The sequence below is a fragment of the Phyllosticta capitalensis genome (assembly GCF_038381095.1).
Source record: "Phyllosticta capitalensis strain CBS 128856 chromosome Unknown BKA78scaffold_8, whole genome shotgun sequence".
NCBI classification, from domain to species: Eukaryota; Fungi; Ascomycota; class Dothideomycetes; order Botryosphaeriales; family Phyllostictaceae; genus Phyllosticta; species Phyllosticta capitalensis.
Window position 1 is genome coordinate 1,007,968 of NW_027117446.1, and position 23,230 is coordinate 1,031,197.

General features: G+C 55.3%; 5 protein-coding genes across 5 annotated transcripts; 2 read left to right on the plus strand and 3 right to left on the minus strand.

Moving 5' to 3' along the window:
• Nucleotides 1-2,942: 2,942 nt before the first annotated feature.
• BKA78DRAFT_175594 (uncharacterized protein) lies at nt 2,943-3,743 on the minus strand. Its single transcript, XM_066883317.1, has one exon. It carries the CDS (start codon nt 3,674-3,676, stop codon nt 3,041-3,043), a length of 636 nt encoding a protein of 211 aa, XP_066741914.1. The 5' UTR covers nt 3,677-3,743; the 3' UTR covers nt 2,943-3,040.
• BKA78DRAFT_175648 (uncharacterized protein) lies at nt 3,744-4,638 on the minus strand. The gene has a single exon (XM_066883319.1). It carries the CDS (start codon nt 4,397-4,399, stop codon nt 3,857-3,859), a length of 543 nt encoding a protein of 180 aa, XP_066741915.1. The 5' UTR covers nt 4,400-4,638; the 3' UTR covers nt 3,744-3,856.
• A 1,987-nt stretch (nt 4,639-6,625) lies between these two features.
• On the minus strand, nt 6,626-12,550 carry BKA78DRAFT_175645 (chitin synthase 6). Its single transcript, XM_066883318.1, has 3 exons — nt 11,982-12,550; nt 8,273-11,905; nt 6,626-8,227 (listed from the first exon to the last, which is right to left on the minus strand). Exons 1-3 carry the CDS (start codon nt 12,284-12,286, stop codon nt 6,811-6,813), a joined length of 5,355 nt encoding a protein of 1,784 aa, XP_066741916.1. The 5' UTR covers nt 12,287-12,550; the 3' UTR covers nt 6,626-6,810.
• A 1,241-nt stretch (nt 12,551-13,791) lies between these two features.
• Nucleotides 13,792-20,306, plus strand: BKA78DRAFT_175726 (chitin synthase-domain-containing protein). Its single transcript, XM_066883322.1, has 3 exons — nt 13,792-14,224; nt 14,274-18,002; nt 18,048-20,306. Exons 1-3 carry the CDS (start codon nt 13,923-13,925, stop codon nt 20,167-20,169), a joined length of 6,153 nt encoding a protein of 2,050 aa, XP_066741917.1. The 5' UTR covers nt 13,792-13,922; the 3' UTR covers nt 20,170-20,306.
• A 1,251-nt stretch (nt 20,307-21,557) lies between these two features.
• Nucleotides 21,558-23,215, plus strand: BKA78DRAFT_175696 (uncharacterized protein). Its single transcript, XM_066883320.1, has 5 exons — nt 21,558-22,391; nt 22,475-22,707; nt 22,755-22,785; nt 22,837-22,907; nt 22,953-23,215. Exons 1-5 carry the CDS (start codon nt 21,931-21,933, stop codon nt 23,147-23,149), a joined length of 993 nt encoding a protein of 330 aa, XP_066741918.1. The 5' UTR covers nt 21,558-21,930; the 3' UTR covers nt 23,150-23,215.
• The last annotated feature ends 15 nt before the right edge of the window (nt 23,216-23,230 follow it).

The following is a 23,230-nucleotide window of genomic DNA, read 5'->3' on the forward strand; positions in this document are numbered from 1 at the left end:
TCTGCTCTTCTTCACGCTGCTCCCATCAACCGCCATCCAATCTTGTTTGCCATTTTGCCAACGGCACATGGTTAGCTCCAAAGGATGCCGAGGCCAGCCGTCAGGTGCGTACAAGCTTCCGGCGTCGCTACCGGCGTGGCGCTACTTTCAACTACGTCTTGACAGGATCAAAAAGATGCTCTAGAAACTTGTCGCTGGCCGTAGAAGGAGAGCGATGGAAAAGACGTTTTGCAAAGCTCGAATGGCGCCTATAAGCTCTCAAACCTAAAAATAGCGGGATCTGCACTGGCATACTCTACGCAGCAAGACAGGCGGTTCATTCCGCATTGCTCACGACGCGTGTAACGCTGAATTCTTCGCCATCGTCACTTCAGAGACGCAGCAACGTACATATTACAAGTCGACGACCTGCACCGCGAGAAGCGGCGTCGGCGATTGATTGTCTCCAACGTTCCATCAACCTTCAGCCACCTCGACAACCATTCAACGGCCAGTCGACGACTGGACTGAGCTACTTACCAACCACCCCGCACCCCGCCATGTTGAATCCAAAGCTCGTGGACACCACCCAAAGAGGCATGTCGCGGCGCAGCAGCGGCAACCCGGGTTTGCATTGGGACGACGAGTGTCGCAAGCGGCGCGTGAAGCCGCAGCGGAAGCGGTGCAACCGTGGCACACATGGGATGGCTCCCGCCCGCCCCGCCATTTGCTGAAAAGGCCAAGCCGAGAGAGACACAGGGCCGGCGACGTTTTCGACAATTTTGCCCCCATTCCAGAGGCGGGCAAGAGCAGCAGAGCGACGAGCTGTCATGCGATGACACGAACACGACAGGATGGAGGTGGTTTGCTGTTGACTGGAGTCGGTCTCGGGAAGATGATGGGCGAGTGAGTGGCGCCATCAGGGGAGGGAGCGCTAATGGTGGTTGTGCTGACAGGGCCGTCGTCATCAGCGGGCAAAAGCACTGCCAATCGTTTGATGCGCTCGCTGCTCGTCGAGGTCAAGATCTGAGGCCACGTGAAACGGACAAGTAACTCGACACGGCCTGTCACTGTAGCGACTCTCTGCATGTGCTTGTACTCGCAGCCAGTCGTCATCCGACCTCTCACGAGACGAATGTTGATGTCAGCGCCGACGAAGAACAGTCGCAGCCCAATGTCCAACCATCAGACGAAGCTCAGCGGGCAGTCGAAACAAGCATCGTCGAGGACCCTTCAAGCTTTCTGCAGATAAGGTAGCAACCACAACCCTATTCAGCAGCTCTGCGGTCGGGATGTCGCTGTTGGCCGGGGGCCGCCAAAAGGAAGCTCAACACCAAGCTCCCGCTCGCCAGCCAGCCGCCTGCAGCCCCCCATCCACCCAGCTACTTCCTACATGTAAACAGCATCGATGCAACTACGCAGAGAAACATTCACAATGACGCCGGCCGCCCTGATTGGAACAGGCACCCCGCCGAGCCGCACCTCAGCCATCCATCCACCTGCCAAGCTCATGTCATCCACCATCGCAGCAGCCGCAAAGCCGCCGCCGCCACCACCGCCTCGCGGCTGTGCATCGCAAGACGCGTCTCTCCCTGCCACATACAGTGGTGGTGTTTCCTTGTTCCTGTGCCTGTCTCTGTACATACCGTACCTTACCGCCAGGCTCCCTCCACTCCTCTTACCTCAGCTCAGCCCGGGCGCAGCGCAGCCGCATCACCCACAGCATCGTCACTTTCACACCCTCCTCTCCTCCCCACAGATAGAGATGAGGTGCTCCAACCGGCGGTAATTTGCAGTCCACGATTCCGCCCGGCCACGATGGTCCCTACAAGGACTACCCCAATTTGCTGCTCGCTTCGCCTTGTTGTCGGGGTCATGCCCGAAGCTGCGAGCCCCTCGGTGCCAGCCTCCCGCGTACCAAGCTTTTTTGCGCTGCTCTCGTCATTTTCCCTGTCTGTCGTAAGAGGGCCTTGCCTGCCCGCCTCTTTCTTTTCGGGAGAAGAAAGGCTTGGCGGGTGCTGTATTCGTGCCGTTTTGGGCGTAATTTACGCTGGGTGAGATGAGGTAAGCGAGGGAGTGAAGGGGAGGGATTGGAAAGTCGGCAGGCATCACAGGTTGTGATTTGAGACGTTGACGGATTGAAAGGGACAAATCGGTGGGCATGAAGAGTGAGAAGAGCAACGGTTTGTCGTCGTCGTCGTCGCTCACCCGAAGCAGAGGGAGAGACAAATGTCTGGCTCCCGGGTCACGCAGGAGGAGCCGCCGTTTGACGCAACGCTCTCCCTCTCCCTCCTCCCTATGCTCAACCGCCGACGTTGAGAACTTCTCCCTGGATAGACATGTTGGCTCTCATGATCTCTCTACATGGCCATATCACTCTGTTTCTCTGCCTCGACAACACGACAGCAAATCCGACGCCATTATCATGATAGAGCTCATACACAAGGTGGACACGATGGGGTGGACGTGGTCTAGACAAGCGGCGGCCGTGTCGTGTTCAAATTAAAGAATTTAAACAACGCGGAGGAGCGACGGAAACACGGACGACAGCCCCTACCCAACGACCAACGACCATCGACCATCGTCAACAGGGAAAGAAGGTCAAAGGGTCAAAGGGTCAAGGGGGCACGGAGGTCACGGGGGGCCAAGAGCTCCTCGCCATCGTGTCCGTGTCCATCTTGATTCTTGTCTGCGCGCAGTGCGTGCTCAGGAGCTTGGGTGAGGTGATTGCACCTCTCTTGGCCACGGGTCCTCGAGCGCCTCGAGTTGTGCCCTCTGTCCCCAACCCACGTCTGTCCATCTGAGATGTGCCAAGAGCGGATAGACTGGATGGCAGACAGGGCGAGGCGAGGCAATGTCGACGCATCTACATATTGTGTAGGCAGAGAGGTAGATGAGCATGGCCTATCTAGGTAGTTCTGCGGACAACTTATCGAGCGAAGGTGGACGGTGGTAATGGGGTGCGACCAATCAGCGCGCGCGCCGCTTGGGTGTGCGAGACGTTGTTATGCCCAGCGGTGGACTGCCTGCCTGCCTGCCTGCCGTACCTAAACCTAAGCACCTACATATCACGCAGCACGGACGGACGATGGATACCTAGGTACTTGGCCTTGCTTGGGGGTCTTGCCGACCGAAATAGGGGGTGGAGAGAACTCCAAACAAGTTGGGGCAGCGTTTGGCAGGGAAAGAAAAAGGAGAGGCCGTCATGCGCCCAGCCCGGTGATGATGGGCATGGCATGGCGGGCAGCCTTGCGGCAACAACACGCAACAACCGATTCGAGACGAGGCGAGGCGAGCGGACGCGAAGGGGTGCGGTGCGGCGCGACGGGCGGGCGTGGCATTGGTTGGCGTGCAAAAATTGTTCATTCTCTCTCTTTTTTTTTTTTTTTTGTTGCCAGGAAGAGATAACATGGATGATGATGATGGCAAAAACCGCGCAGTTTGCCGCCGAAGCAATAAACATCGTGTTGGAGGTGTATGGCGTTGTATCCGTAGCTGACGGTGCTTCGTCATGGTGTATCGGGCGGCGGCGGCGGAGGCTCATCAGGCTGGCTGACGGAAAAATATCAAACACAAGCTGGTGGTAGAGTGGCAGTGAATCGTCACCGTGAGATGCGGATAGCGTGGCATGGCTGGACGCCGCATCTCTCCTATTTCTTATACACCATGTGTTTCCTCTTTTGGGAGTTGAACACATTTCGAGGGAGGGTTGCAGTAGTACTGTAGTGGCATATGGTAAGCTGAGAAGGGATGCCACAGATGCCAAAAAAAAAAAAAAAAAAATCGCCCAACCGTCAAACGGCCGCCTTTCTTTCCACTGTCGACTTATCCCTTGATGATTGCGCAACCTCACCTGCTCGCTCGTCTCAGCTCCACGTCACCCAACGTAGGGGTAGGACAGTCGCCAGCCAAACGGCAAGACTAACGTAGCGAGTGAACCCATCCGCCCACCAACCAACCAAACCGCTCGCGTCGGCAAATCCAGCGGCTCAGCCAAAGAAAACCAGTGCCCAATCACATCAGGGAAGTCCTCCCTCTCCCTCTCGTTCACCAGCGCGTTGTGTCGCACCTCGTCCCTGCCGCCGCCTGCCCGGCACCCGGAGCGCGATGGAGGCGCAGGCAGGGCAGACGCCGCGACCGCCACAGCCGTCCGTGTGGTTGCAGCCACCGCCCACCATTTGGTGCTTTGCTGGTGGTGATGGATCTTGGCCCGATAATTTGATCCAATGGGTGACAACAGGCAGACCATCTTGTGAGACAAGAGGCGCTGGGTTCCGATTTGCCTTCCTGATGTGGGCAGTGATGTGCGATCATGGCCAGCTGCCTGCCTACGTGCTGTACGCCCGTGAGAGGCACTTGCTGAGATGCTCGCTGCGGTGCATAAGGGAGTGTTGCGATGACATGGCATGGCGAGAGACATCCGTGTGGTGGCAAAGAGACGAACGAGTTTCTTGTTGATGCTTTTTTTCTGCGTGGACACACCAGGTTTACGAACATCAACTCGTCATGGTCCATTTTGAGGTTGTGCAAAGCGTTGCATCCGTCTTTTTCTCTTCTTCAGCCTTTCTTTAGGTGCGCACACCACTGCGAAACAATTCCATCATAGTAGCAGTAGCAGCAGCGGCAGCAGGAATAGCAGAACGCAAACCCAAGTCGCAACAACCACCCAACGCCCTCCCTCCCTGCCAGCAAGCCAACCTGTTTCAGAGCCTCAGACACCCATCACGACACCGCCAAAGAACATTGATATTTTTAGCCACCCTCAACCGCACCCGCCCGTCGCTCCGTCCGTCCATCGCCCAGCCCAGCCCAGCCCAGCCCAGCCCGTTCATCGCATCCCGTCGCAGCACTTCGCTGCCCACTCATCAGAACCCAACTTCGCCATCAAATCCATCTCATTTAGTTACTAGCGCCCGCCGGCAGCACGAACCGCCTTGACCGACCTAGCAGGTGCCAGAAACTCATAGTAGCGACTACGGTACTAGCGACGGCGGCCCGTCCGTCCGCATGCCCGTATGCCCGTATATGGGATACGGACGGGGATACGGGGGATACGGGGAGGGAGGGGTCAGAGGGCATGCGATGGGCACGCCTCGTGTGCACGGCTTGGCGGACAGGGGGCGTGGCGACGGTGGCGAAGCGCCGTGGCAGGGTGCGGGGCAGGAGGGTGGATTTGCTTGTTGAGAGGGAGAGAAGAGGGGAGGAGGGAGAGGAGGAGGAGGACTTGTATGGGTGGAGGAGATGGATGGATGATAGTTGGAGTGGTGATGGGTTGCTTTGGGGGAGTGATGTGAGCGGTGGAGAAGAGGAGCTGATGATGCCGATTGATGATGGTGGAGTGGCAGTCGCGAATGCGTAAAAAAAAAAAAAAAAAAAAGGCCCAACAGAATTGTGGAAGTAAAGCAGCGCGAGTTGTATGTACCTACTACCTAGAGACCACAACCGCAGCATGAAAGTTTCCCCTTTCCACTTCTCAGTCAACGCTCTCTGCTTCTTCGCCTTACACCTCTCTCTCTCTCTCTCTCTCAAACCATCTCAATCTTCCCGTCCCAGCATTGCCCTTTCGTGACATGAAACCACCGCAACTCGGCTCCTCAAGATCGGACCCTCTCATGCTCTTTTCCTCTTCTTTGCTTCTCTACAGCAGCCGCACTACCACCACGAAGCTAGCTAGCAATAAGCACTCAGGTAGGTACCACCCGCCCGACGCATCCCATCCCACGCCGCGCATCCATCCGTCCATCCACGACCCATTCATCCATCCCGCACGCCATGCTCCCGCCCCACGTGCCCTGCCCTGCCCGTCCCGAAAACTAAACCGCCGAGAGGGAGACAAGGGAAGGAAGGAGGGGAGAAGATAGGGTTAGTGTTAAGGTTAAAAGCTTACCTTTTCACCTTAGCTTTTACATTGGGTGGGTGGGTATTTGCAAGCTTTACCTTTGTGTTTGCGTTTACGGTTCGCGGGTACCTATGTGTGCAGTGTGGGGAAGACGGACGGGAGATGGGCGACTAGGACAGGGGGGTGGGGGGGAAAGAAGGGTAGGATGGATGGGGCAGAGATAAGGTTAAGTTGAGGTGCAGGGAGGGCATGGGGTTAGATTGGGTTGGTTTGGTTGGGGCCCGGGCGAGTAGAGTAGTATAGCGGAGAGAGGTGAAGAAGGAGAGTCATTCTCTTTGGATTTGATCAGAGTGGTAGTTGTAGTGAAGTCGTAGAGTATTTGGAGCAAGTAGTATGTTTTGTATTACTTCCACACCACCATCACCACCACCAACCATGCTGTCTGTCAGTCTCGGAGCTACTTTGCTTTTGCCGCCTGTCCACTCACATACCGTGATGCCCCAACGCCAAAAAAAGATACCCAAACATTGAAATCAATGAATCTCGACCGATGAGTAGACAGGACAGAGCACACAGAAGTCCAAATCACTTCTTTTGCCTGCCTGCTGACTTCGGCTCGCATTCTTGTACAGATAGAGGGAGAGAAGAGAGAGAGTGGTTGTTTGGAAACAAGATGATGGTTGATATGATGATTTGGGGGGACAAGAAGAAGAAGAAATTAGGAAGGAGCGAGGGGTGCAAGCACCTCCTGCCTTTTTGATCTCCTCAAGCGCTCTCGTTCACCCGTCTCGCTGATTGCCCCTTCTTGCATCGTTCCAACGAACGCTTTCCATATATGCTCGGCCCGAAAAACAATGTTCCAAAAAAACACAAGATGGAAAGGAAACACAAAAAAAATCGGAAAGATCCAAAATCGCCTGCCGTTGCCCAAAATAAAATCAAATCATTACGACCTAGCCTCCCACCGAGCACCTTCCGTACAATCGACTGGCTTACATATTGGCCAGCTCGTGGTCAATCATCTGATCTAACCAGACCCTGCGCTCGCCGCTGAGTTGGGTTTGCAGACGCTGCTCCGTCAGCGCCTTGAGTTGCTTCTTGGTGACATTGTCCAGGTCGACCTCGCGCAGACACTCCTTGATGGCGGCAGTAATTTGCGCATCACTCGGTCCGCTCATGTTGCCACGCTGGAAATCCATGCCTGTTGACATGGGCCGTGACTGGTTGGACAGTGGCGACCGTTGCCGAGGGTTGGCGCCAAAGGCGGGCGTGCCCCGGCCTGGTGTTGCGAGCAAATTGTCTGACGACTGCTGGTACGAGTGCCCTCCGCCAAGCGAAGCCATGGACTGTCGCTGTTGATGCGCTCCGCCGCCATACGGCGAGTTGGAGCGGTTGCCGAGAGACATGTTGCGAGTGTGGTCAAATTGAGGGTTGTCTGTGTAGCGCGAGAAGTTGCTGTATGCACTCTGGCGGTGTGCACCCATGCCGGCATAGGGGCCTGGTGATTGCGGCGGCATGTGCATAGGGCCGCCATGCTGGAAGTTGGAAAGAACCGTCGAGGCAGGCTTGACGGAGCTGTAGACAGAGGCCATGTCATTCATTTCGTAGGCCTCTTCCTCGTACTGGTTGAAGCCCTTCTCACCAGGAGGAAGACCACGACGACCGGGGAGGTTGTTGGCCATGGCGTAGTCGTCCCAGCGCTGGAGCGGAATGCTTGTCGGGTCAAAGCCAGTGGTGTCGTCGACGGCAACAATCTGCTTGTTGCCCTTTTCTCCAATGACAACACGGGTGTTTCCCCACGAGAAATCGTCCTGCTTCCAGAACGAGTAGACGGGCAAGACAAACGAATAAATCGGATACGCCATGATGTAGATGATCATCCAGCCAACGTGTTGCCACTGCCTCTTGATGATGAAGATGATGGCCTGGAGACCGTACACAGCCGCAATCATGATGATCGAAATCAAGGGGAACTGGCCACTGTGACTGGCAACCTTGTAGATGAGGTATGCCAAGTACGCGCAGGTAGCCGGGAGAATGATGGTTCCGAAGAGATCAATGAAGACGATGAAGCGCATGGAAAAGCAGCAGAATCCACAGAGATCCTTGAGCCACACCAATTCAGCAAGGTTGTGAATGGTCGAGTTGATCCAACGACGTCTCTGGGAGAGCAGAATGCTAAAGGTCTCGGGAGCTGCTGTTTGGGCATACGCGTCGGGGACGAACTTGTACGACATGGACGGGAAGTGCTTAGTCATGAGCGTAGTCAGGTAACGATCCTCACCAAGAGACAGCAGGTTCTTCTTGTGCAAGGTGTCGACATCGCAGTCGCTGTAGTCGTTGATGACCTTGTCCGAAATGATCAAGGGTTTGCCCTTGTCGGCCGTACGCAGACGGTACATGCAGAAACTGGAAGAGTTAGCGGGGTTTTCTCAGTCGGGTGCGTCAACATACCATCCGGGAAGACAGGTGACACTGCCGAACAAACTCTCAAAAGCCTTGGCCAAGTGATGGGAAATGTAGTATTCGTAGACTTGGATCATGGTCCACCAGGAGCGTTCCTCGTTCTCTAGACTGGTTTCACCGCAGATGCCGACAATCTTGGCGTCATTGGCACAGCTGGCAACCAGGCGGTTCAGACTGTCCTCCTTGACCATGGTATCGGCGTCGACCATGAGGACATACTCGTAAAGCTCGGGATCCACACCAATGACGTTGTTGATTTGGTGGAACATTTCGAGCTCCAGCGGAGACATGGGAGCACGGTGGTGGACACGGTTCAGGAAGCTCATGAGCAGGATTTGAGAGTCACGCTTACCACGGTTTCCGGGTTTCGACTTTTGCTGTTCAGACTCTTTGCCGACCTTGACGACGACGATGTACGGCACGACGTTGCCCTCGTACTCATAAAGTCCAGAGTAGACCTTTCCGTAGTTGAGCTGTTCCTGGCCACGTCCAACAGACTTGAAAGGCAGCGCAGGGGGGTCGACCTTGGGATCAACACCGAGAATGTCGAGGACAATCTTGGGAGTCGGCCGGTCGTTACCACCACCAACAATCATGCCGTCGCAAATGACACAAATGAGCTTGCGCTTATTGTCGTATGCCAGCGAAGTAAGAGAATCCAAACCCTTTCGCAACTGGTCCTCACCTTCGGTGTAGGCTGGGACCTGGCAAATGACGAATTTGTCTTGTGCCGCAGGTCGTCGTTTGGACCCTAGTTGCAAAGCCGCCAAGAACTTGACGAGAATGACGGCGCAGAGGATGATGGTAAAGGCCAGCAGGATGTAATTGTTGACTTGACATCTAGGCGTTTTTCGGAAATCTGTTTTGCCGACGTAGAACATGTTCTGGATGCACTGCAAGTTGGGGAGTTGTATGCTCTCGTCGAGCGCTTTCCAGTCCGAGGTAATATCGCCGCCGGCATTGTTTTTGAACAGATTTTCTACTTTGCTGTTGAGATACTCGTAGGTCGAGTCACCGTCGTACGTGTCTTGCGTGTAGAAGTAGTTGGTCAAATCGTAGATACTGTCGTCGATGATGGACCAATAGCGCTGGATGTTCGTGCCCTGTTTCTTGATTGTCCCCTTGGTGTAAACGAGGTCGCCCTTGTAGTACTCCTTCATTTTCGGAAGGAACTTGGTTGTGTACCAATCCTCCTTGTGGAGAGCGGTCGACGTGTCGGGCTGATTGCGTGGTCCAGACACGTGCGTCGCCTGGGGGCTGGCCACTGTCGCTGAAGTGTCGTTGAATTGAAGCTGACCAATGGTGTCGTTGATCTTCAAGTTGGGACAAGCCAGAGCAATGGGCGGGACGATGTAGGCATCAAGGTTGAGACCCATCAGAGGCTCCATGTTGCTGGTTGTCACATCGTAGCCGGTGCGGTCCGAGTGCTGTACCCTCCAAAACTTGGTAATGTCGTAGACTTTGCCGTGATGACTGACCCAAAAGTCTTCCTTTCCTTGGTGGTAGCTGACTTCCTTGGTACTCCAAGCCTTGTCGTAGTTGGGACACAGCAGCTTTCCAAACTCGATGATGTAAAAGACGACGACGACGTTGAAGAAGAAGATGATGACCATGAGCGTAAACTTCTCACGCCAGGCCATGCGGACATCGGGACGCTTCATGCGGCCGACGTACTTGAGTAGGAAAGATGGAATCCACCAAGTCATGGCCCAGGTGAACCACACCCAGTACTTGCGCGATGCAGTCATGGGTTGCTCGGTGACAACCTTGGTGTCTCCGAGTTCTTCATCGCCATAGTAGGTGACGCCATGCTTGTCATCTCCCTTGTAACCAAGACCATAATCTCCGCCACTCAGTTTCTTGTGGGAGGTGTTGGTCGTTGGAGCAAGAGACTTGCCGCCCACAACACTGTGCGTTTCCATGTTGGGCGAGGGCTGAGCTGCAAGGTTGTCCCGACTGCCTTGGAGCGTGGCCTGGTCACCAAACTGAGGACCAAAGAAGCCACTTCCAAGCCCCGGACTTTGGACAGAGTAACCAGTTTCCATTCCGGTCGAAGGAGGCACACCAGTCAGCATGTCATTGGCCTTCATGTCGCGCATGCTCTCGGCTTCCCACCAAGCAGACTCGCGCATCCAGATACGCTCCCTGCCCAGAACCACTTCGCCGTTGCTCCATCCACGTTCAAGAATCCAGCTCTCGACGCCTTCGCGGCCTTCGAAGCAACCAAGAGGCATATAACGCTGCACAAACTCCTCAACTTCAAAATCGGCGGTGAAGTCGAGGAGCCGATTGCGGCGGTTGGCCCACTCGGGCAAACGCCATGCACGCAGCTGACGAGAGACCGATGCGGCCGACCAACCACCAGTGGATGCAGCGTTGGCCAAAGATGCTGGGCTTTCGTCTGTCGGGTGCAAATCAAGATGGAACCAAGCTCTGCTACTGTTGATGACGGTAGACAGGTCGAATCTGCCGTGCTTGCCCAATACCACTCCCTGGCCGTCAATAGGCATCAGGAGTTCTTTGAGGAAGCTCTCAGACTCGGACTCGTGTGCAATCTTTTCCAAAACAACTTCGCGGCGTTCTCTCTCTTGCTCGAGCTCGCGCCCTGCTGGGCCAGTCGTGATGCCCAGGTCTGCTTCGCACTCGGCAACGGCCGACTTCATTTCGCGAACCACCGAGGAGCCTGCGGGGTCGAAGACAACGCCGTCTTCCTTCATCTCGGCGTTGATGCCCTCGTCATCATCGAAAACGGTGCGCATGGCAACGGCTTTGCCAAGGGCCTCGCTCGGGATCTCCATGACGGTGATGCTGACGCAGTCGCCATCGTCTTCACCCGTGTTTGGCGTAAACGCTCCGTCGGCATCGCTGCCAGCGGACGACCCTGGGAGACCACGAACCTCTTTGCGGATGTATTCGTTGGCTCTGGCAATGACCCAGTCCACAATCGCCTCATACAGCCCAGCAAGCAAAAGCTCGCGTTCCACGGTATCGCACTTTTTCTTGATGACCTCGGGGTCAATGTCCAGAAGCTCAGCAAATTCAAGAGCTACCGAGTCGAGAACCTCCTCGTCAACGAGGAAACCGAGACTGTCGCCAAGTTTCAAGATGCCGACGAGGGCCATGATGAGCTTGCGCAGCTGTGCACCCTTGACCCCGAGCTGCTTGAGGTTTTCACGCCAATCCTCCGCAGCTGCAGCATCATCCGCAGTGGGGAGGTAACTCGGGGGAAAGTATGTACCAGACTTGTTGAGGAGGGCATAGTCGGAGAGAGGCTTCAAATTGAGGGTATCCTTCTCCTGGCGCGAGGCGTGAGGCGAGTTGAGGTAGTAAAAGACATCAAAGGCCCTGTGGCCCGCTTCCGAAGGAATATCAATCAAACCCCTCTTCGTATCGATTCCCGAGGTTGACAGGGCCAGGGAAGCGCCCGTTAGGGTTCCTTCGAGGTTCAAATTGAACGTAGCACCGAGAGCCGAATAGCGAGGCAGCGAGGGATTTTGCGGGGTGACGCAGTGGGTGAAGGCGCGGATTACGCTCAATGCGGTATAAAACGAGGGAGGCACGGAAAGAGGCAGAACGGAAACGAAGGGTGCGAAGAGAGACGGAGTGGATTCGTGGAGAGAGCTGTGCGGAGTTAGCCGGGATCCGAGCACCAAAAATGATAAACAACGAAACGGGGTCAGGAGGTGAGGCAACACACCCTAAAACAATACAGCCGTCTTCAGCTCTCCGACGCGCATGCTCCCAGGCCTTTCGACCGAGCTCCAGGTCCACGGTTCCGCCATAGCGACCATCGGGGCCAATCTCACCTGCTGTTACCCAGGTGTTGACTACGGTGGAGGTGCTCGACTCGAGGTAATATGGTTCTCGTGATTGGTAGGCCGTGTGGAGGGCGTTGAGCAAGGTGCTGGTGGAGACTTGCTGGGCGGAGGGGTTGTGGCCGGGGCGCGGCGTGTTGTTGGAGAGATTGGAGTAGGTCGAGAAGCGGTTGTTGAAGGCCGCCATGGTTCAGGCGCGTCGTCCGGGACGAGGACCAGCGTTGGTGAAGGTCGCAGTCGAGGAATGGAGTCGAGATGCAGCGAATTTCACAACGACGACGTAGTGGAGGCGGTCATAAGGGTCGCAGCGGCACGACGGATGGTTCCAGCGGCGGAGCGAGGGTGGCGGGTTGGTTAACGAGGGAGGCGAGGGCAAAAAACGAAGGTGGTGATGGAGGGTTGGAATAGGGAAACAAAAAGGGCAATTGACGTTGTCGAGGAAAGAGGAGTGTATGGAAAGAAACGAGAGAAGCGGAAGAAGGGCTTAGAGGCTCTGGGCGTCAGTGGATTGTCCAGCCAGCAGAGGCAGTGAGAGGGCCGACAGGGTGCAGGCAGGCGGGCAAGAGGGCCTGACGATGTACAGAGAGTGGAGAGCAGAGCGGAGCCTGAGAGAGAAACCCCCCCTGTGGACGTCTAAATTTAGCGTGCCTTAGGGCCAAAACACGGTCGACGGGCATGCGCGGGGCGGGCAGAGACGCCTTTATGCGAAACCCGCTGCCGCCTCCCGCCTTTTCGCTGCCAAATCCTTGGGCATATGCGAAAGGAAAAGGGAGAGAAAAATCCACGGGCGGCTGGGGCCGTCAAAATAACTCTATCGAGAGGTTTGGATTCCCCGGACTCGACTCTCTGACGCGTCGCTCTGATCTGCACACTGCACACGGCCTGTCCCGCAGCGATGGACGAGGGCATTTCCAAACATGTCGAGTGCTCGCGCCAGTCGCAGTGCACTAGGTAAGCAGGCAGTGCCACCCCGCTCCCTACACGTTGGATGCAGCTCGCTTGTCCAAATATTGCTTCTCCTTAGCTATACATTTCTCCATGCCCAATGCAATTCCTGAAACAATTACATACAGCGCACCATATGCCCACGAGGCCTTATTTTCTCGCAGGCGTGGCTGGGAATGATGGAGCCGTGACAGCCAGCCTAGCAGTAGCAGTAGCAGGGGCAAGGGTAGCAGGGGAACACTGGTAGTGGTACTTTGCTTGTCCCCGGATTCCTACTCCTCATACCGCTGCCCGTCGGTCCCCCCGTTCGCGTGCCGTGTGGCAAAAACGAGCGGTGGCATGCGAGCTGTACAGTAGGACGTGTGCCGTGAGCCGTCCGTCTTCAGCAGACAGTATGGACGTCGCAGCGTTCGTGATGGAAGGCTATTCTTAGCCGCTCTTTTCTGTACGGGTAGGGGGCAGCCGGCCTGCCATGGCCTTAGCGCATTGGGCCCGGGCGCCACCACCAGCCCGCGTCTCGCCCTTTGCAGGCTGGTTTGGACGCCCGATGCTCAACACCACCTCTCTACCTTTTGCTGCCACTGCCACTTCTTCCTTTCGAATCCTCTTCCCGTAGCTTCTGCTACTCCTCCCGCTTCCTTCCTACTCCTCCTCCGCCGAACCCTCCTTCGCTCGTTATCCGCTCGACGCTCGCTGAACCTCCTCCCCCCATTCTGCCATCGCGACGCTCCGCCGACTGAGTTGCATTCCTAAACACCGCGCCCTTCCCACGTGCTTTCGCCGCCCTCTCCTCCCCCCTTACAACCCGCACACTCGACCTGTATCCTCCTCTAGACATCTCCGCACCGTAGTCCCGCGATTGGGACCTGGCCGCCATCATGGCCCTCAACTCCATGGGCAACTCGCATGCCCAGCATGCTCAAGCCTCGCTGCCATCTCTGCCCGGCCACTTGCAGTCAGATACCCACATCACTGCCCATCTCGCAAGCCGATTTCACGCCCATCATCCTACCGCCCAACTCTCATCGCACGGAATTGTATCGCTTAATACTTATACCTCGTCGGCGAGAGGTCCGGATGGAGGCACAGAAGGGAGCCCAATGGGCGCTGTCCAGGATCTCGCAAAGAGAGCGTGGACGAGACTGGGCCACCGCAGTGAAAACCAGGCCTGTCTCTTTCTGTAAGTGCTGCATCGTTGGCAAGCCGCTCCTAGCTAACAAATGGTCCAGTGGCGAATCTGGTTCTGGCAAGACGACACTGCGCTGTCACTTGCTGTCGTCGTTTCTCTCGTTTTCGTCGACACCGCTCTCTTCCAAAGTCTCGTACGCGTCGTTTGTTTTTGACACGCTGACGAGCACAAAATCCCTGACCACGCCCATTGCTTCCAAAGCCGGTCTTTTTCTCGAGCTCCAATATGACACGGCAACCTCTACTCACCCGACCCTGATTGGTGGCAAGATTCTGGACCACAGGTTGGAGCGCAGCAGAATTGCCTCGGTACCCACGGGCGAGCGCAGCTTCCACGTTTTGTACTATCTGCTCGCGGGCACAAGTGCGGCCGAAAAGCAACACTTGGGCCTTGATTCGGGCCACACGCACGATGGCCGCAGGCTCACAGGTGGCACCAAGAGATGGCGTTACCTCGGTCACCCTACTCAACTCAAGGTCGGCATCAACGACGAGGAGGGCTTTCAACAATTCAAGAATGCCCTGAGGAAGCTTGAATTCCCTCGCAGTGACATTGCCGAGATTTGCCAAATTCTTGCGGCCATTTTGCACATTGGTCAGCTTGAATTCGCCATGGGCAAGGCCACCACCCCCACAGCCGATGACAGCGGTGGTTACTCGCACGAGGGTGGTGAAGATGTCACTGTTGTCAAGAACAAGGACACGCTTTCCATCGTTGCTGCTTTCATGGGCGTCAGCATGGAGGATCTGGAGCAGAGCTTGGGCTACAAGTCCAAGACTCTTCACCGCGAGCGCGTGACGGTCATGCTCGACCCCAAGGGAGCTCGCCAGAATGCCGATGAGCTTGCCAGGACCCTTTATGCCTTGCTCGTGGCCTATGTCATGGAGACGATTAACCAGAGAATCTGCGCAATCGAGGACTCTGTTTCAAACACCGTCTCCATTGTTGATTTCCCCGGCTTTTCCCAAGTCTCCTCGACCGGTTCAACCCTCGACCAGCTCCTGAACAACTCTGCCTCTGAGTGCTTGTACAACTATGCTCTGCAAAGCTTTTTCGAGAAGCAGGATGAGTTTTTGTCGACAGAGGAAGTCAGCATTCCGCAGACCAGCTACTTTGACAACTCGGAGACCGTCAAGGGGTTGCTGAAGCCCGGCGTAGGCTTGTTGAGCATTCTTGACGACCAGATGAAGCGCGGAAAGACGGACCTGCAGTTTATCGAGAGTTTGCGTAAGCGCTTCCAGAACAAGAACCAGTCCATCATTGTTGGCAGCTCGACGACGGTGATGCCCGGCAGCAACTTTGCAACCCCCAACAACGCCGCTTCTTTCACGGTCAAGCACTACGCTGGAGAAGTGGATTATCCCGTCGAGGGTCTGCTCGAGGAGAATGGTGACATTATTTCTGGCGACCTCCTCAACCTGGTCAGGAACACCAAGAGCGAGTTTGTCCGTGAGCTGTTCCAGCAGGATGCGCTCAACACGGTTGTGCACCCCAAGGAGAGGACTGCCGTGGTCCAAGCCTCAGTCAGCTCCAAGCCCATGCGCCAGCCGAGTATGGCCAAGAGAGGCCAGCGTCCTTCGCGCTTCGGCTCGGTCAAGGCCAAGACTGAAGAGGACGACGATGCCATGAGTGAGGTCTCGCAGACAACGAGGCGCAAGGCGAGTGCTGGCAAACAAGCTGGCGCCGCCGGTCAATTCCTCTCGTCGCTCGACAACATTACGAAGTCTCTTGCAATTTCCGACACCAACCCGTATTTCGTCTTTTGTCTGAAGCCGAACGATCGCCGTATTGCCAACCAGTTCGACAGCAAGTGTGTGAGGTCTCAAATTCAGACTTTTGGCATTGCCGAAATCAGCCAGCGTCTTCGAAATGCAGACTTTACTCTCTTCTTGCCCTTCGGCGAGCTCCTTGGTCTTGCTGAGCAAGAAGCTGTCGTTGTCGCTTCGGAGCGGGAAAGAGCTGAGATGATTGTGGATCAAAAAGGCTGGCCGTCGAATGAGGCAAGAGTTGGTGCTACTGGCGTATTCCTCAGCGAGAGATGTTGGCTGGAAATTGCCGATGTTTCCGAGACGATGCACACTGGTGGCAGCCGATACGTTGGAGGAGACTATGACGATGACGGCATGCTCCACCCCAGCGATGCCCACCGCAGCGAATCCAGGGTACACCTTGTGGGCACCCCGTCCCCAGGTCAGCTTTACCAGGACGACAAAGCCAGCTACTTTGGAAGCCGTGAGCTCGACGCTCGTTCCGAGGCGGGGCATTCGGCGGTCAATGGCGACTTGTTCCACGGCCTGGAGACGAGGGAGCAAATGGAAGAAAAGGGCAACGAAATCAAAATGGAAGAGGTCGAAACGCACAAGGAATCCGGCAGCCGTAAACGCTGGACACGCTTTGTGTGGGCTTTGACATGGTGGATTCCAGACTGGAGTGTCAGAAAGATTGGCAAAATGCCTCGACCCGACGTGCGCATGGCATGGCGAGAAAAGGTTGCCATCAACTTTCTCATCTGGTTCCTGTGTTTCTGCGTCATTTTCCTCATGATTGGTTTCCCCAACCTCATTTGCCCAACTCAACACGTCTACTCGGAATCGGAACTAACCAGCTACAACGGGAAGAATGGCAAGGGCTCGTACGTTGCCATTCGTGGTATCGTTTACGACTTGAACGCCTTTTTGCCAATCCATTATCCCAGCATCATTCCGACCAAGAGCTTGAAAAAGTACGCCGGCAAGGACGCTACGAATCTCTTCCCCGTCCAAGTCTCGGCTCTTTGCAATGGCAAGGACGGATCCATCAACCCAGCTGTCCAGCTCGACTACAAGAACCACAACTACTCTTCCACGGACACTTTGGTCAGCTCTACGGACAAGAATGCCCTCTACCACGACTTCCGGTGGGCTACCAACGACAGCCGACCCGATTGGTTCTGGGAGCAGCAGACTTACATGAAGGCAAACTACATGAAGGGTCGCGTCGGTTACAGCCCCGAGTACGTCAAGACTTTGGCCAAGAAGCAAAACTCGATTGCCATTTTGCATGACAAGGTTTACGACTTTACCTCGTATGTGGTCGGCGGTCGTGATCCAGACTTTCCGTGGTGGTACAATGGCTCCAAGACAGGCATCGACTCCGACTTTATGGACACCCAGACGGTTCAGCTCTTCCAGACCCGCGCGGGACAGGACGTGACCAAGTACTGGCAAGCACTCTCCTACAATCAGACCATGCGTGAAAACATGCAAGGCTGCTTGGACTACCTCTTTTACGTTGGCGACGTCGACACTCGTAACTCGACTCGCTGCGTGTTTGCCAAGTGGCTTTTGCTCGCCATTTCGATTCTGCTGGTCTCGGTCATTCTGTTCAAGTTCTTGGCTGCGCTGCAGTTTGGCAAGAAGAACATGCCAGAGAACCTGGACAAGTTCCTCATTTGCACGGTCCCCGTCTATACCGAAGATGAAGACTCTTTGCGTCGTGCCCTCGACTCTGCTGCTCGCATGAAGTACGACGACAAGCGCAAGCTTCTCTTCATCATTTGCGACGGTATGATTATTGGACAAGGCAACGACAGACCAACGCCCAGAATCGTCCTTGATATCTTGGGCGTCTCCGATGCTGTGGATCCTGAACCGTTGAGTTTTGAGAGTTTGGGCGAAGGTATGAAGCAGCACAACATGGGCAAAGTCTACTCTGGTCTGTACGAAGTCCAGGGTCACATCGTTCCTTTCGTCGTTGTCGTCAAGACTGGCAAGCCTTCCGAGGTGTCAAGGTATGTGATCTCTCCGACTATCCATGTGCACAACTGACTTTTTAGGCCTGGTAACCGTGGCAAGCGTGACTCCCAGATGGTCTTGATGCGCTTCCTTAACCGTGTTCACTACAACCTGCCCATGTCGCCCCTCGAGCTCGAATTGCATCACCAGATACGAAACATTATAGGTGTCAATCCGACATTCTATGAGTTCTTGCTGCAAATCGATGCCGATACAGTCGTTGCACCGGACGCTGCCACTCGGTTCATAGCTGCCTTCCTCCACGACACGCGCCTACTCGGTCTCTGTGGTGAGACTGCACTGTCCAACGCCAAAGCGTCATTTGTCACGATGATGCAGGTGTACGAATACTACATCTCGCACAATCTCACCAAGGCTTTCGAATCCCTCTTTGGATCCGTCACTTGCTTGCCCGGTTGTTTCTCCATGTACCGCATTCGCGCTGCTGAGACTGGAAAGCCGCTCTTTGTCAGCAAGGAAGTCGTCGAGAACTACGCCGTCAACCGCGTCGACACTCTCCACATGAAGAATCTGCTCCACCTCGGAGAAGACAGATATCTGACCACGCTACTGATCAAGTTCCACTCTGGCTACAAGACCAAGTATATTTTCCGCGCGCACGCTTGGACCATTGCCCCCGACAGCTTCAAGGTCTTTACGTCGCAACGTCGTCGCTGGATCAACTCGACAGTCCACAACTTGGCTGAGCTTGTTCCTCTGCAACAGCTTTGTGGTTTCTGCTGCTTCAGTATGCGCTTCGTCGTTTTCCTCGATCTCATCTCCACCATTGTCCAGCCCGTCATTGTTGGCTACCTCGTCTACATGATTGTCCTCCTGGCAACGCATCCCGACACCGTACCTATCATGACGTTTATCCTTCTCGGAGCCATTTACGGTTTGCAGGGTATCATCTTCATTCTTCGTCGCAAGTGGGAGATGATTGGCTGGATGATTATTTATATTTTGGCCACGCCCATCTTCTCGCTCGCACTGCCCCTGTACGCCTTCTGGCACATGGACGACTTCTCCTGGGGCAACACGCGTGTCATCCAAGGCGAGAAGGGAGAGAAGATTGTCGTCTCGGACGAGGGCAAGTTCGACCCCGCCTCCATCCCCAAGAAGAAGTGGGAGGACTACCAGGTCGAACTCTGGGAGGCACAAACCCAGCGCGACGACCGTTCCGAGGTTTCCGGCTTCAGCTACGGCACCAAGTCGCACCTCAATGTCTACCAGGGCGGCGGTGGCGGTTCTGAATACGGCTTCCCGCCGTCGCGCCCCATGTCGGGCATGGGCGGAGACATTCCACGGTACGGATCGCGCCTCAGCCTGGCACCAAGCGGCTACGGCACACCGTACGGCGACGGCGGCATGGAGATGGCGGATATGGCACACATGCCGAGCGAAGACGCTATTCTGGCCGAGATTCGCGATATTCTGCGGACATCGGATCTGATGACTGTTACGAAGAAGAGCATCAAAATGGAGCTGGAGAACCGGTTTGGCGTCAGCATGGATTCGAAGAGGGCGTTTATTGGAAGTGAGTATCCCCAACCACCCTCCTGTACTCCCGCAACCATACTAACTTTGACTAGGCGCCACCGAGGCTATCCTCAGCGGGCAGTTGTAATGGCCGAGCGAAGAAGGAAACGACTGAAATCAGAAGAATTGGAAAGGGAGAAAAAAGGACATTTGCTTTTTTATGCCAGGTTTGGGCGGCGGAAGGATTCATTCAGATCTTTTTCTTTTCTTGTTCTTTTTTTGACATTTAGCGGCTCAACAACCTACTGGATTCACACTCACACACCACACCACACCACACGAGAGAAGGAAGGAGCAAAAATAACTGCTTGCACTGCAGCCATCTTTGGAAGAATCTTTTGCATCATAATTACTCGAGGCAACTCTCTGGCATTTCTATTGGATCACACCTATCATTTTTTTCAAATTTCAACCTCCTACCATTGTTCGACATCGGGATGTGTTGTACTGGCTCCAAGGCTCACGTACCCATCTACCTTCCATCGGTTTGTCTGTCTGCATGTAATGGCTGGGCTGGCCTTGGGCTTGGGAGGCTGGTGCTTTGGTTTTCCTTCATTGCGGAAGACCCTCGTGGGCAACCATGGTATGCTGCACTACGCAGCGCTGCGGATGGGCAAAGGTTGAGATGGGATGGGATAGTTGTGGTAGTAGCAGTGGTGGTGATGGCTGGGCTGGTGTCTACTCGGCGTCCTCCTTGATGTCCTTCTTCTTTCTTGTCTGCATCGGTTAGGTACCGGTAATTGGATGTCATTCTCTCAATTGTTTTGGGCGCGCGCACGCGTACGCTTGAGGAATGCATAAACAAGGCCTTGTTTGATTATCTTTCTGTTCGGCTTTTTTTGTTGGCTTGTATTGGACACGGATCGGAATGCGTAATTAATCTATTGGGTCTCCTTTTCATCTTTGTGACTGCTCTGTCAAAACAACGCCTCTTGTCTCCGCCAACTCTCCCGCTTTATTACTTTCTGTCATCCCCCTCGCAGAGAGCAGAAAGCTGGCAGGCAGGCAGGTAGGTAAGCCGACCGACCGACTCGCCATATATAGCAAGAGGACGTCAAGTGAAAAGGTAGACTCTGGGCCAGTCAAACCCATCCGAACCCGTTGTTTTCGGCTAGAAAGGAAGGTACATGTAGGTGGTGCGCAACGCGATCGAAAACACAAGCACGAGACGAGACGAGTCAACCGACTGGCGGGACAGGGAACACAGAAACTCCCCCGCCTCGAGTTCCTTCTCCTCCTCGCCAGAACATGCTCGGATAGAGTAGATGGAGAGGATTGCTGGTCCGACATCGGCAGAGTTGCCTCGCGCGGCGAAGTGGTATTCAACATTAACGAAGAAGGGTCCAGGGGAAGCAAGCTCGACTACGGTGATGTGCTGTGGCTTGCAACCTGATCCGGCCAATGACCTGCGACGTCTCCCAGCAGAATGCGACTCTGCATTGGACGGAGATATATGGGTAGGTAGGCAGTCGCTGGAAAGGGAAAGGAGCTTGGGTGACGATGATGATGGTGGAGAGCCCGGTCCTGTCAGGAGGGGGGGGGGGCGTGCGTGCGGAGACGGAGGTTAGGTTCGTCCGCGCATCCTTGCCATGGGACATGGTGAATAAAGAAGGCGGTCCTTTTTTGCAATTGATAAGGGAAAAGGGAAAGAGTCTCATGATGTCCTCGTCTCTTTGGTTTCGTTTCCAGGTTGCCGTCCGTCAACGGCAGCGCTAAAACAACACACGGGCTGCAAATCATGGATTAGGTCGGTGTGACGCAGCCAGCTGCTCTCTTGTTACTCCTCCGAGTCAATAGTACCACTTCATGTACCCTGTCAATCATCCAATGCACATCATGCTCCTCTTTCTGCTGTACACACATCATTGCACGCCAAATGCTCGCATGCCGCGTGCGGGGGCTTGCGGGGTGCAACGCCTCTGGCTCCTCACGTCATGTCATCTTCTTGGCCGATAACGCACGCGGATAGGCCTACCTATTTTTCTTCGCGCACAACCACGCTTCCACAACATGACGAATAAGAGGGAAAGACATCCGCGAAAGGGTAATCGGCAAGCTCCACGAGGTAGAGGTAGGTGGATCGGCGCGCGTGGGCCCCCGGCTAAGGCTGGAAGAGGCGTGGTGTGGCGGATATAAAAGAGCCTCGAGGTCCAGATGTGGTGGACGCTTTTTTGGGGGCTGAATTTCTTCACGCGACGACGCTCCGCTTTCTTACGCTCTGCCTATTTTGTACCTACGCACGTATAACAGTTTCTACTGTAGATTTTTCTCGCGCTCGCTGTCGGTTGAAAGCGGTGACGGGTCGTCTGTGCTGAGCTGACTTGTCCTCCCTTTTATTGTCTTCGTCTACTTTTCTGCTACTGAATTTCTCCTCTTACATTTTACATGAGTCTCTCCGCCTCCCAACGCCTCTTGCAAACAGCTACCCATTTCCCCCCTGCCCTTTCTGCAAACATGTCCACCACCGCCACACCAACAGCAACAGCACCATGGCCCAACCCGCGGCCGCTCCTCGCCGGCAAAGTCGCCGTCATCACCGGCTCCTCGAAGGGCATCGGCCGGGCCATTGCGCTATCCTACGCCTACGAAGGCGCTTCTGTCGTCTGCGCCGACCTCTCCCCCGCGCCGCACCCGCGCGCAGGCGCCGAGTACCGCTACCTGCTCGACGCGGTTGCGGTGGGAGAAGAGGCTGCGGATTTGCTGCCGACCCACGAGACGGTTTTGAAGGTCGGCGGCAAGGCGCTGTTTGTGGAGACGGATACGGGCAGTGAGGAGGCCGTGGAGAAGTTGGCCGAGAGGGCTGTGAGCTGGGCGGAGGAGATTGGCGCTGGCAGGAGGATTGATATGTGAGTCTTGTGCCTTGCGCCCTTCAGCTCATGTCGGCGACAAAATTGCTCCGCTCGCCATTCGCTGACGCCGTGTCCACCAGATTCGTCAACAACGCAGGCATTGCCCCCGAAGCCGCCGACCCCCGTCCTGTCTGGGAGCTCAACGTCGAGCGCATGTGGGAGCCGACGATGAAGATCAACGCCAATGGTGTCTTGTTTGGGACCAAGTATGCGGCCAAGCAGATGATTGGCCAGGAGCCTTCTCCAATTGGCGATCGGGGGTCCATTGTCAACATTGCCAGTGTTTACGGGTTGACTGGCAACGGGTGGCAGAGTAAGTGTGCTGCCGAGTTTTTGTCGTGTGATACTGACAAGATCTAGTCAGTTATAACTCGTCGAAGCATGCCGCAGTGTGAGTATCCTGGGTCATTATTGAATCGGCGCGTGGGCTAATATTTTCCAGGGCCATTACCAAGACTGCTGCGCTGGATCTGGCGCCGCATCGTGTCCATGTCAATGTCATTTGTCCCGGATGCAAGTCGCACACCCCCATCTCAGCTTCACCGCTAACATGTTTAGACGCCGACACGGCCTTGCTGGACCCGTTCCTCGTTGACAACGACCAGAACCGGACCTTCCTCGCGAGCAAACATCCGTTCAGGGGCCTGGGTAAGCCGGCTGATTTCACGAGTCTGGCCGTGTACTTGGGCTCTGACGCGAATACCTGGATGACTGGAGTGGCAATTCCTGTCGACGGCGGATTCACCGCAAACTAATAGGATTTGAAGTCGAGATGTGACCTGGGTCATTCGTAGTCTAAGTTGTGATATATACATACGTTCAGATACATGACATCA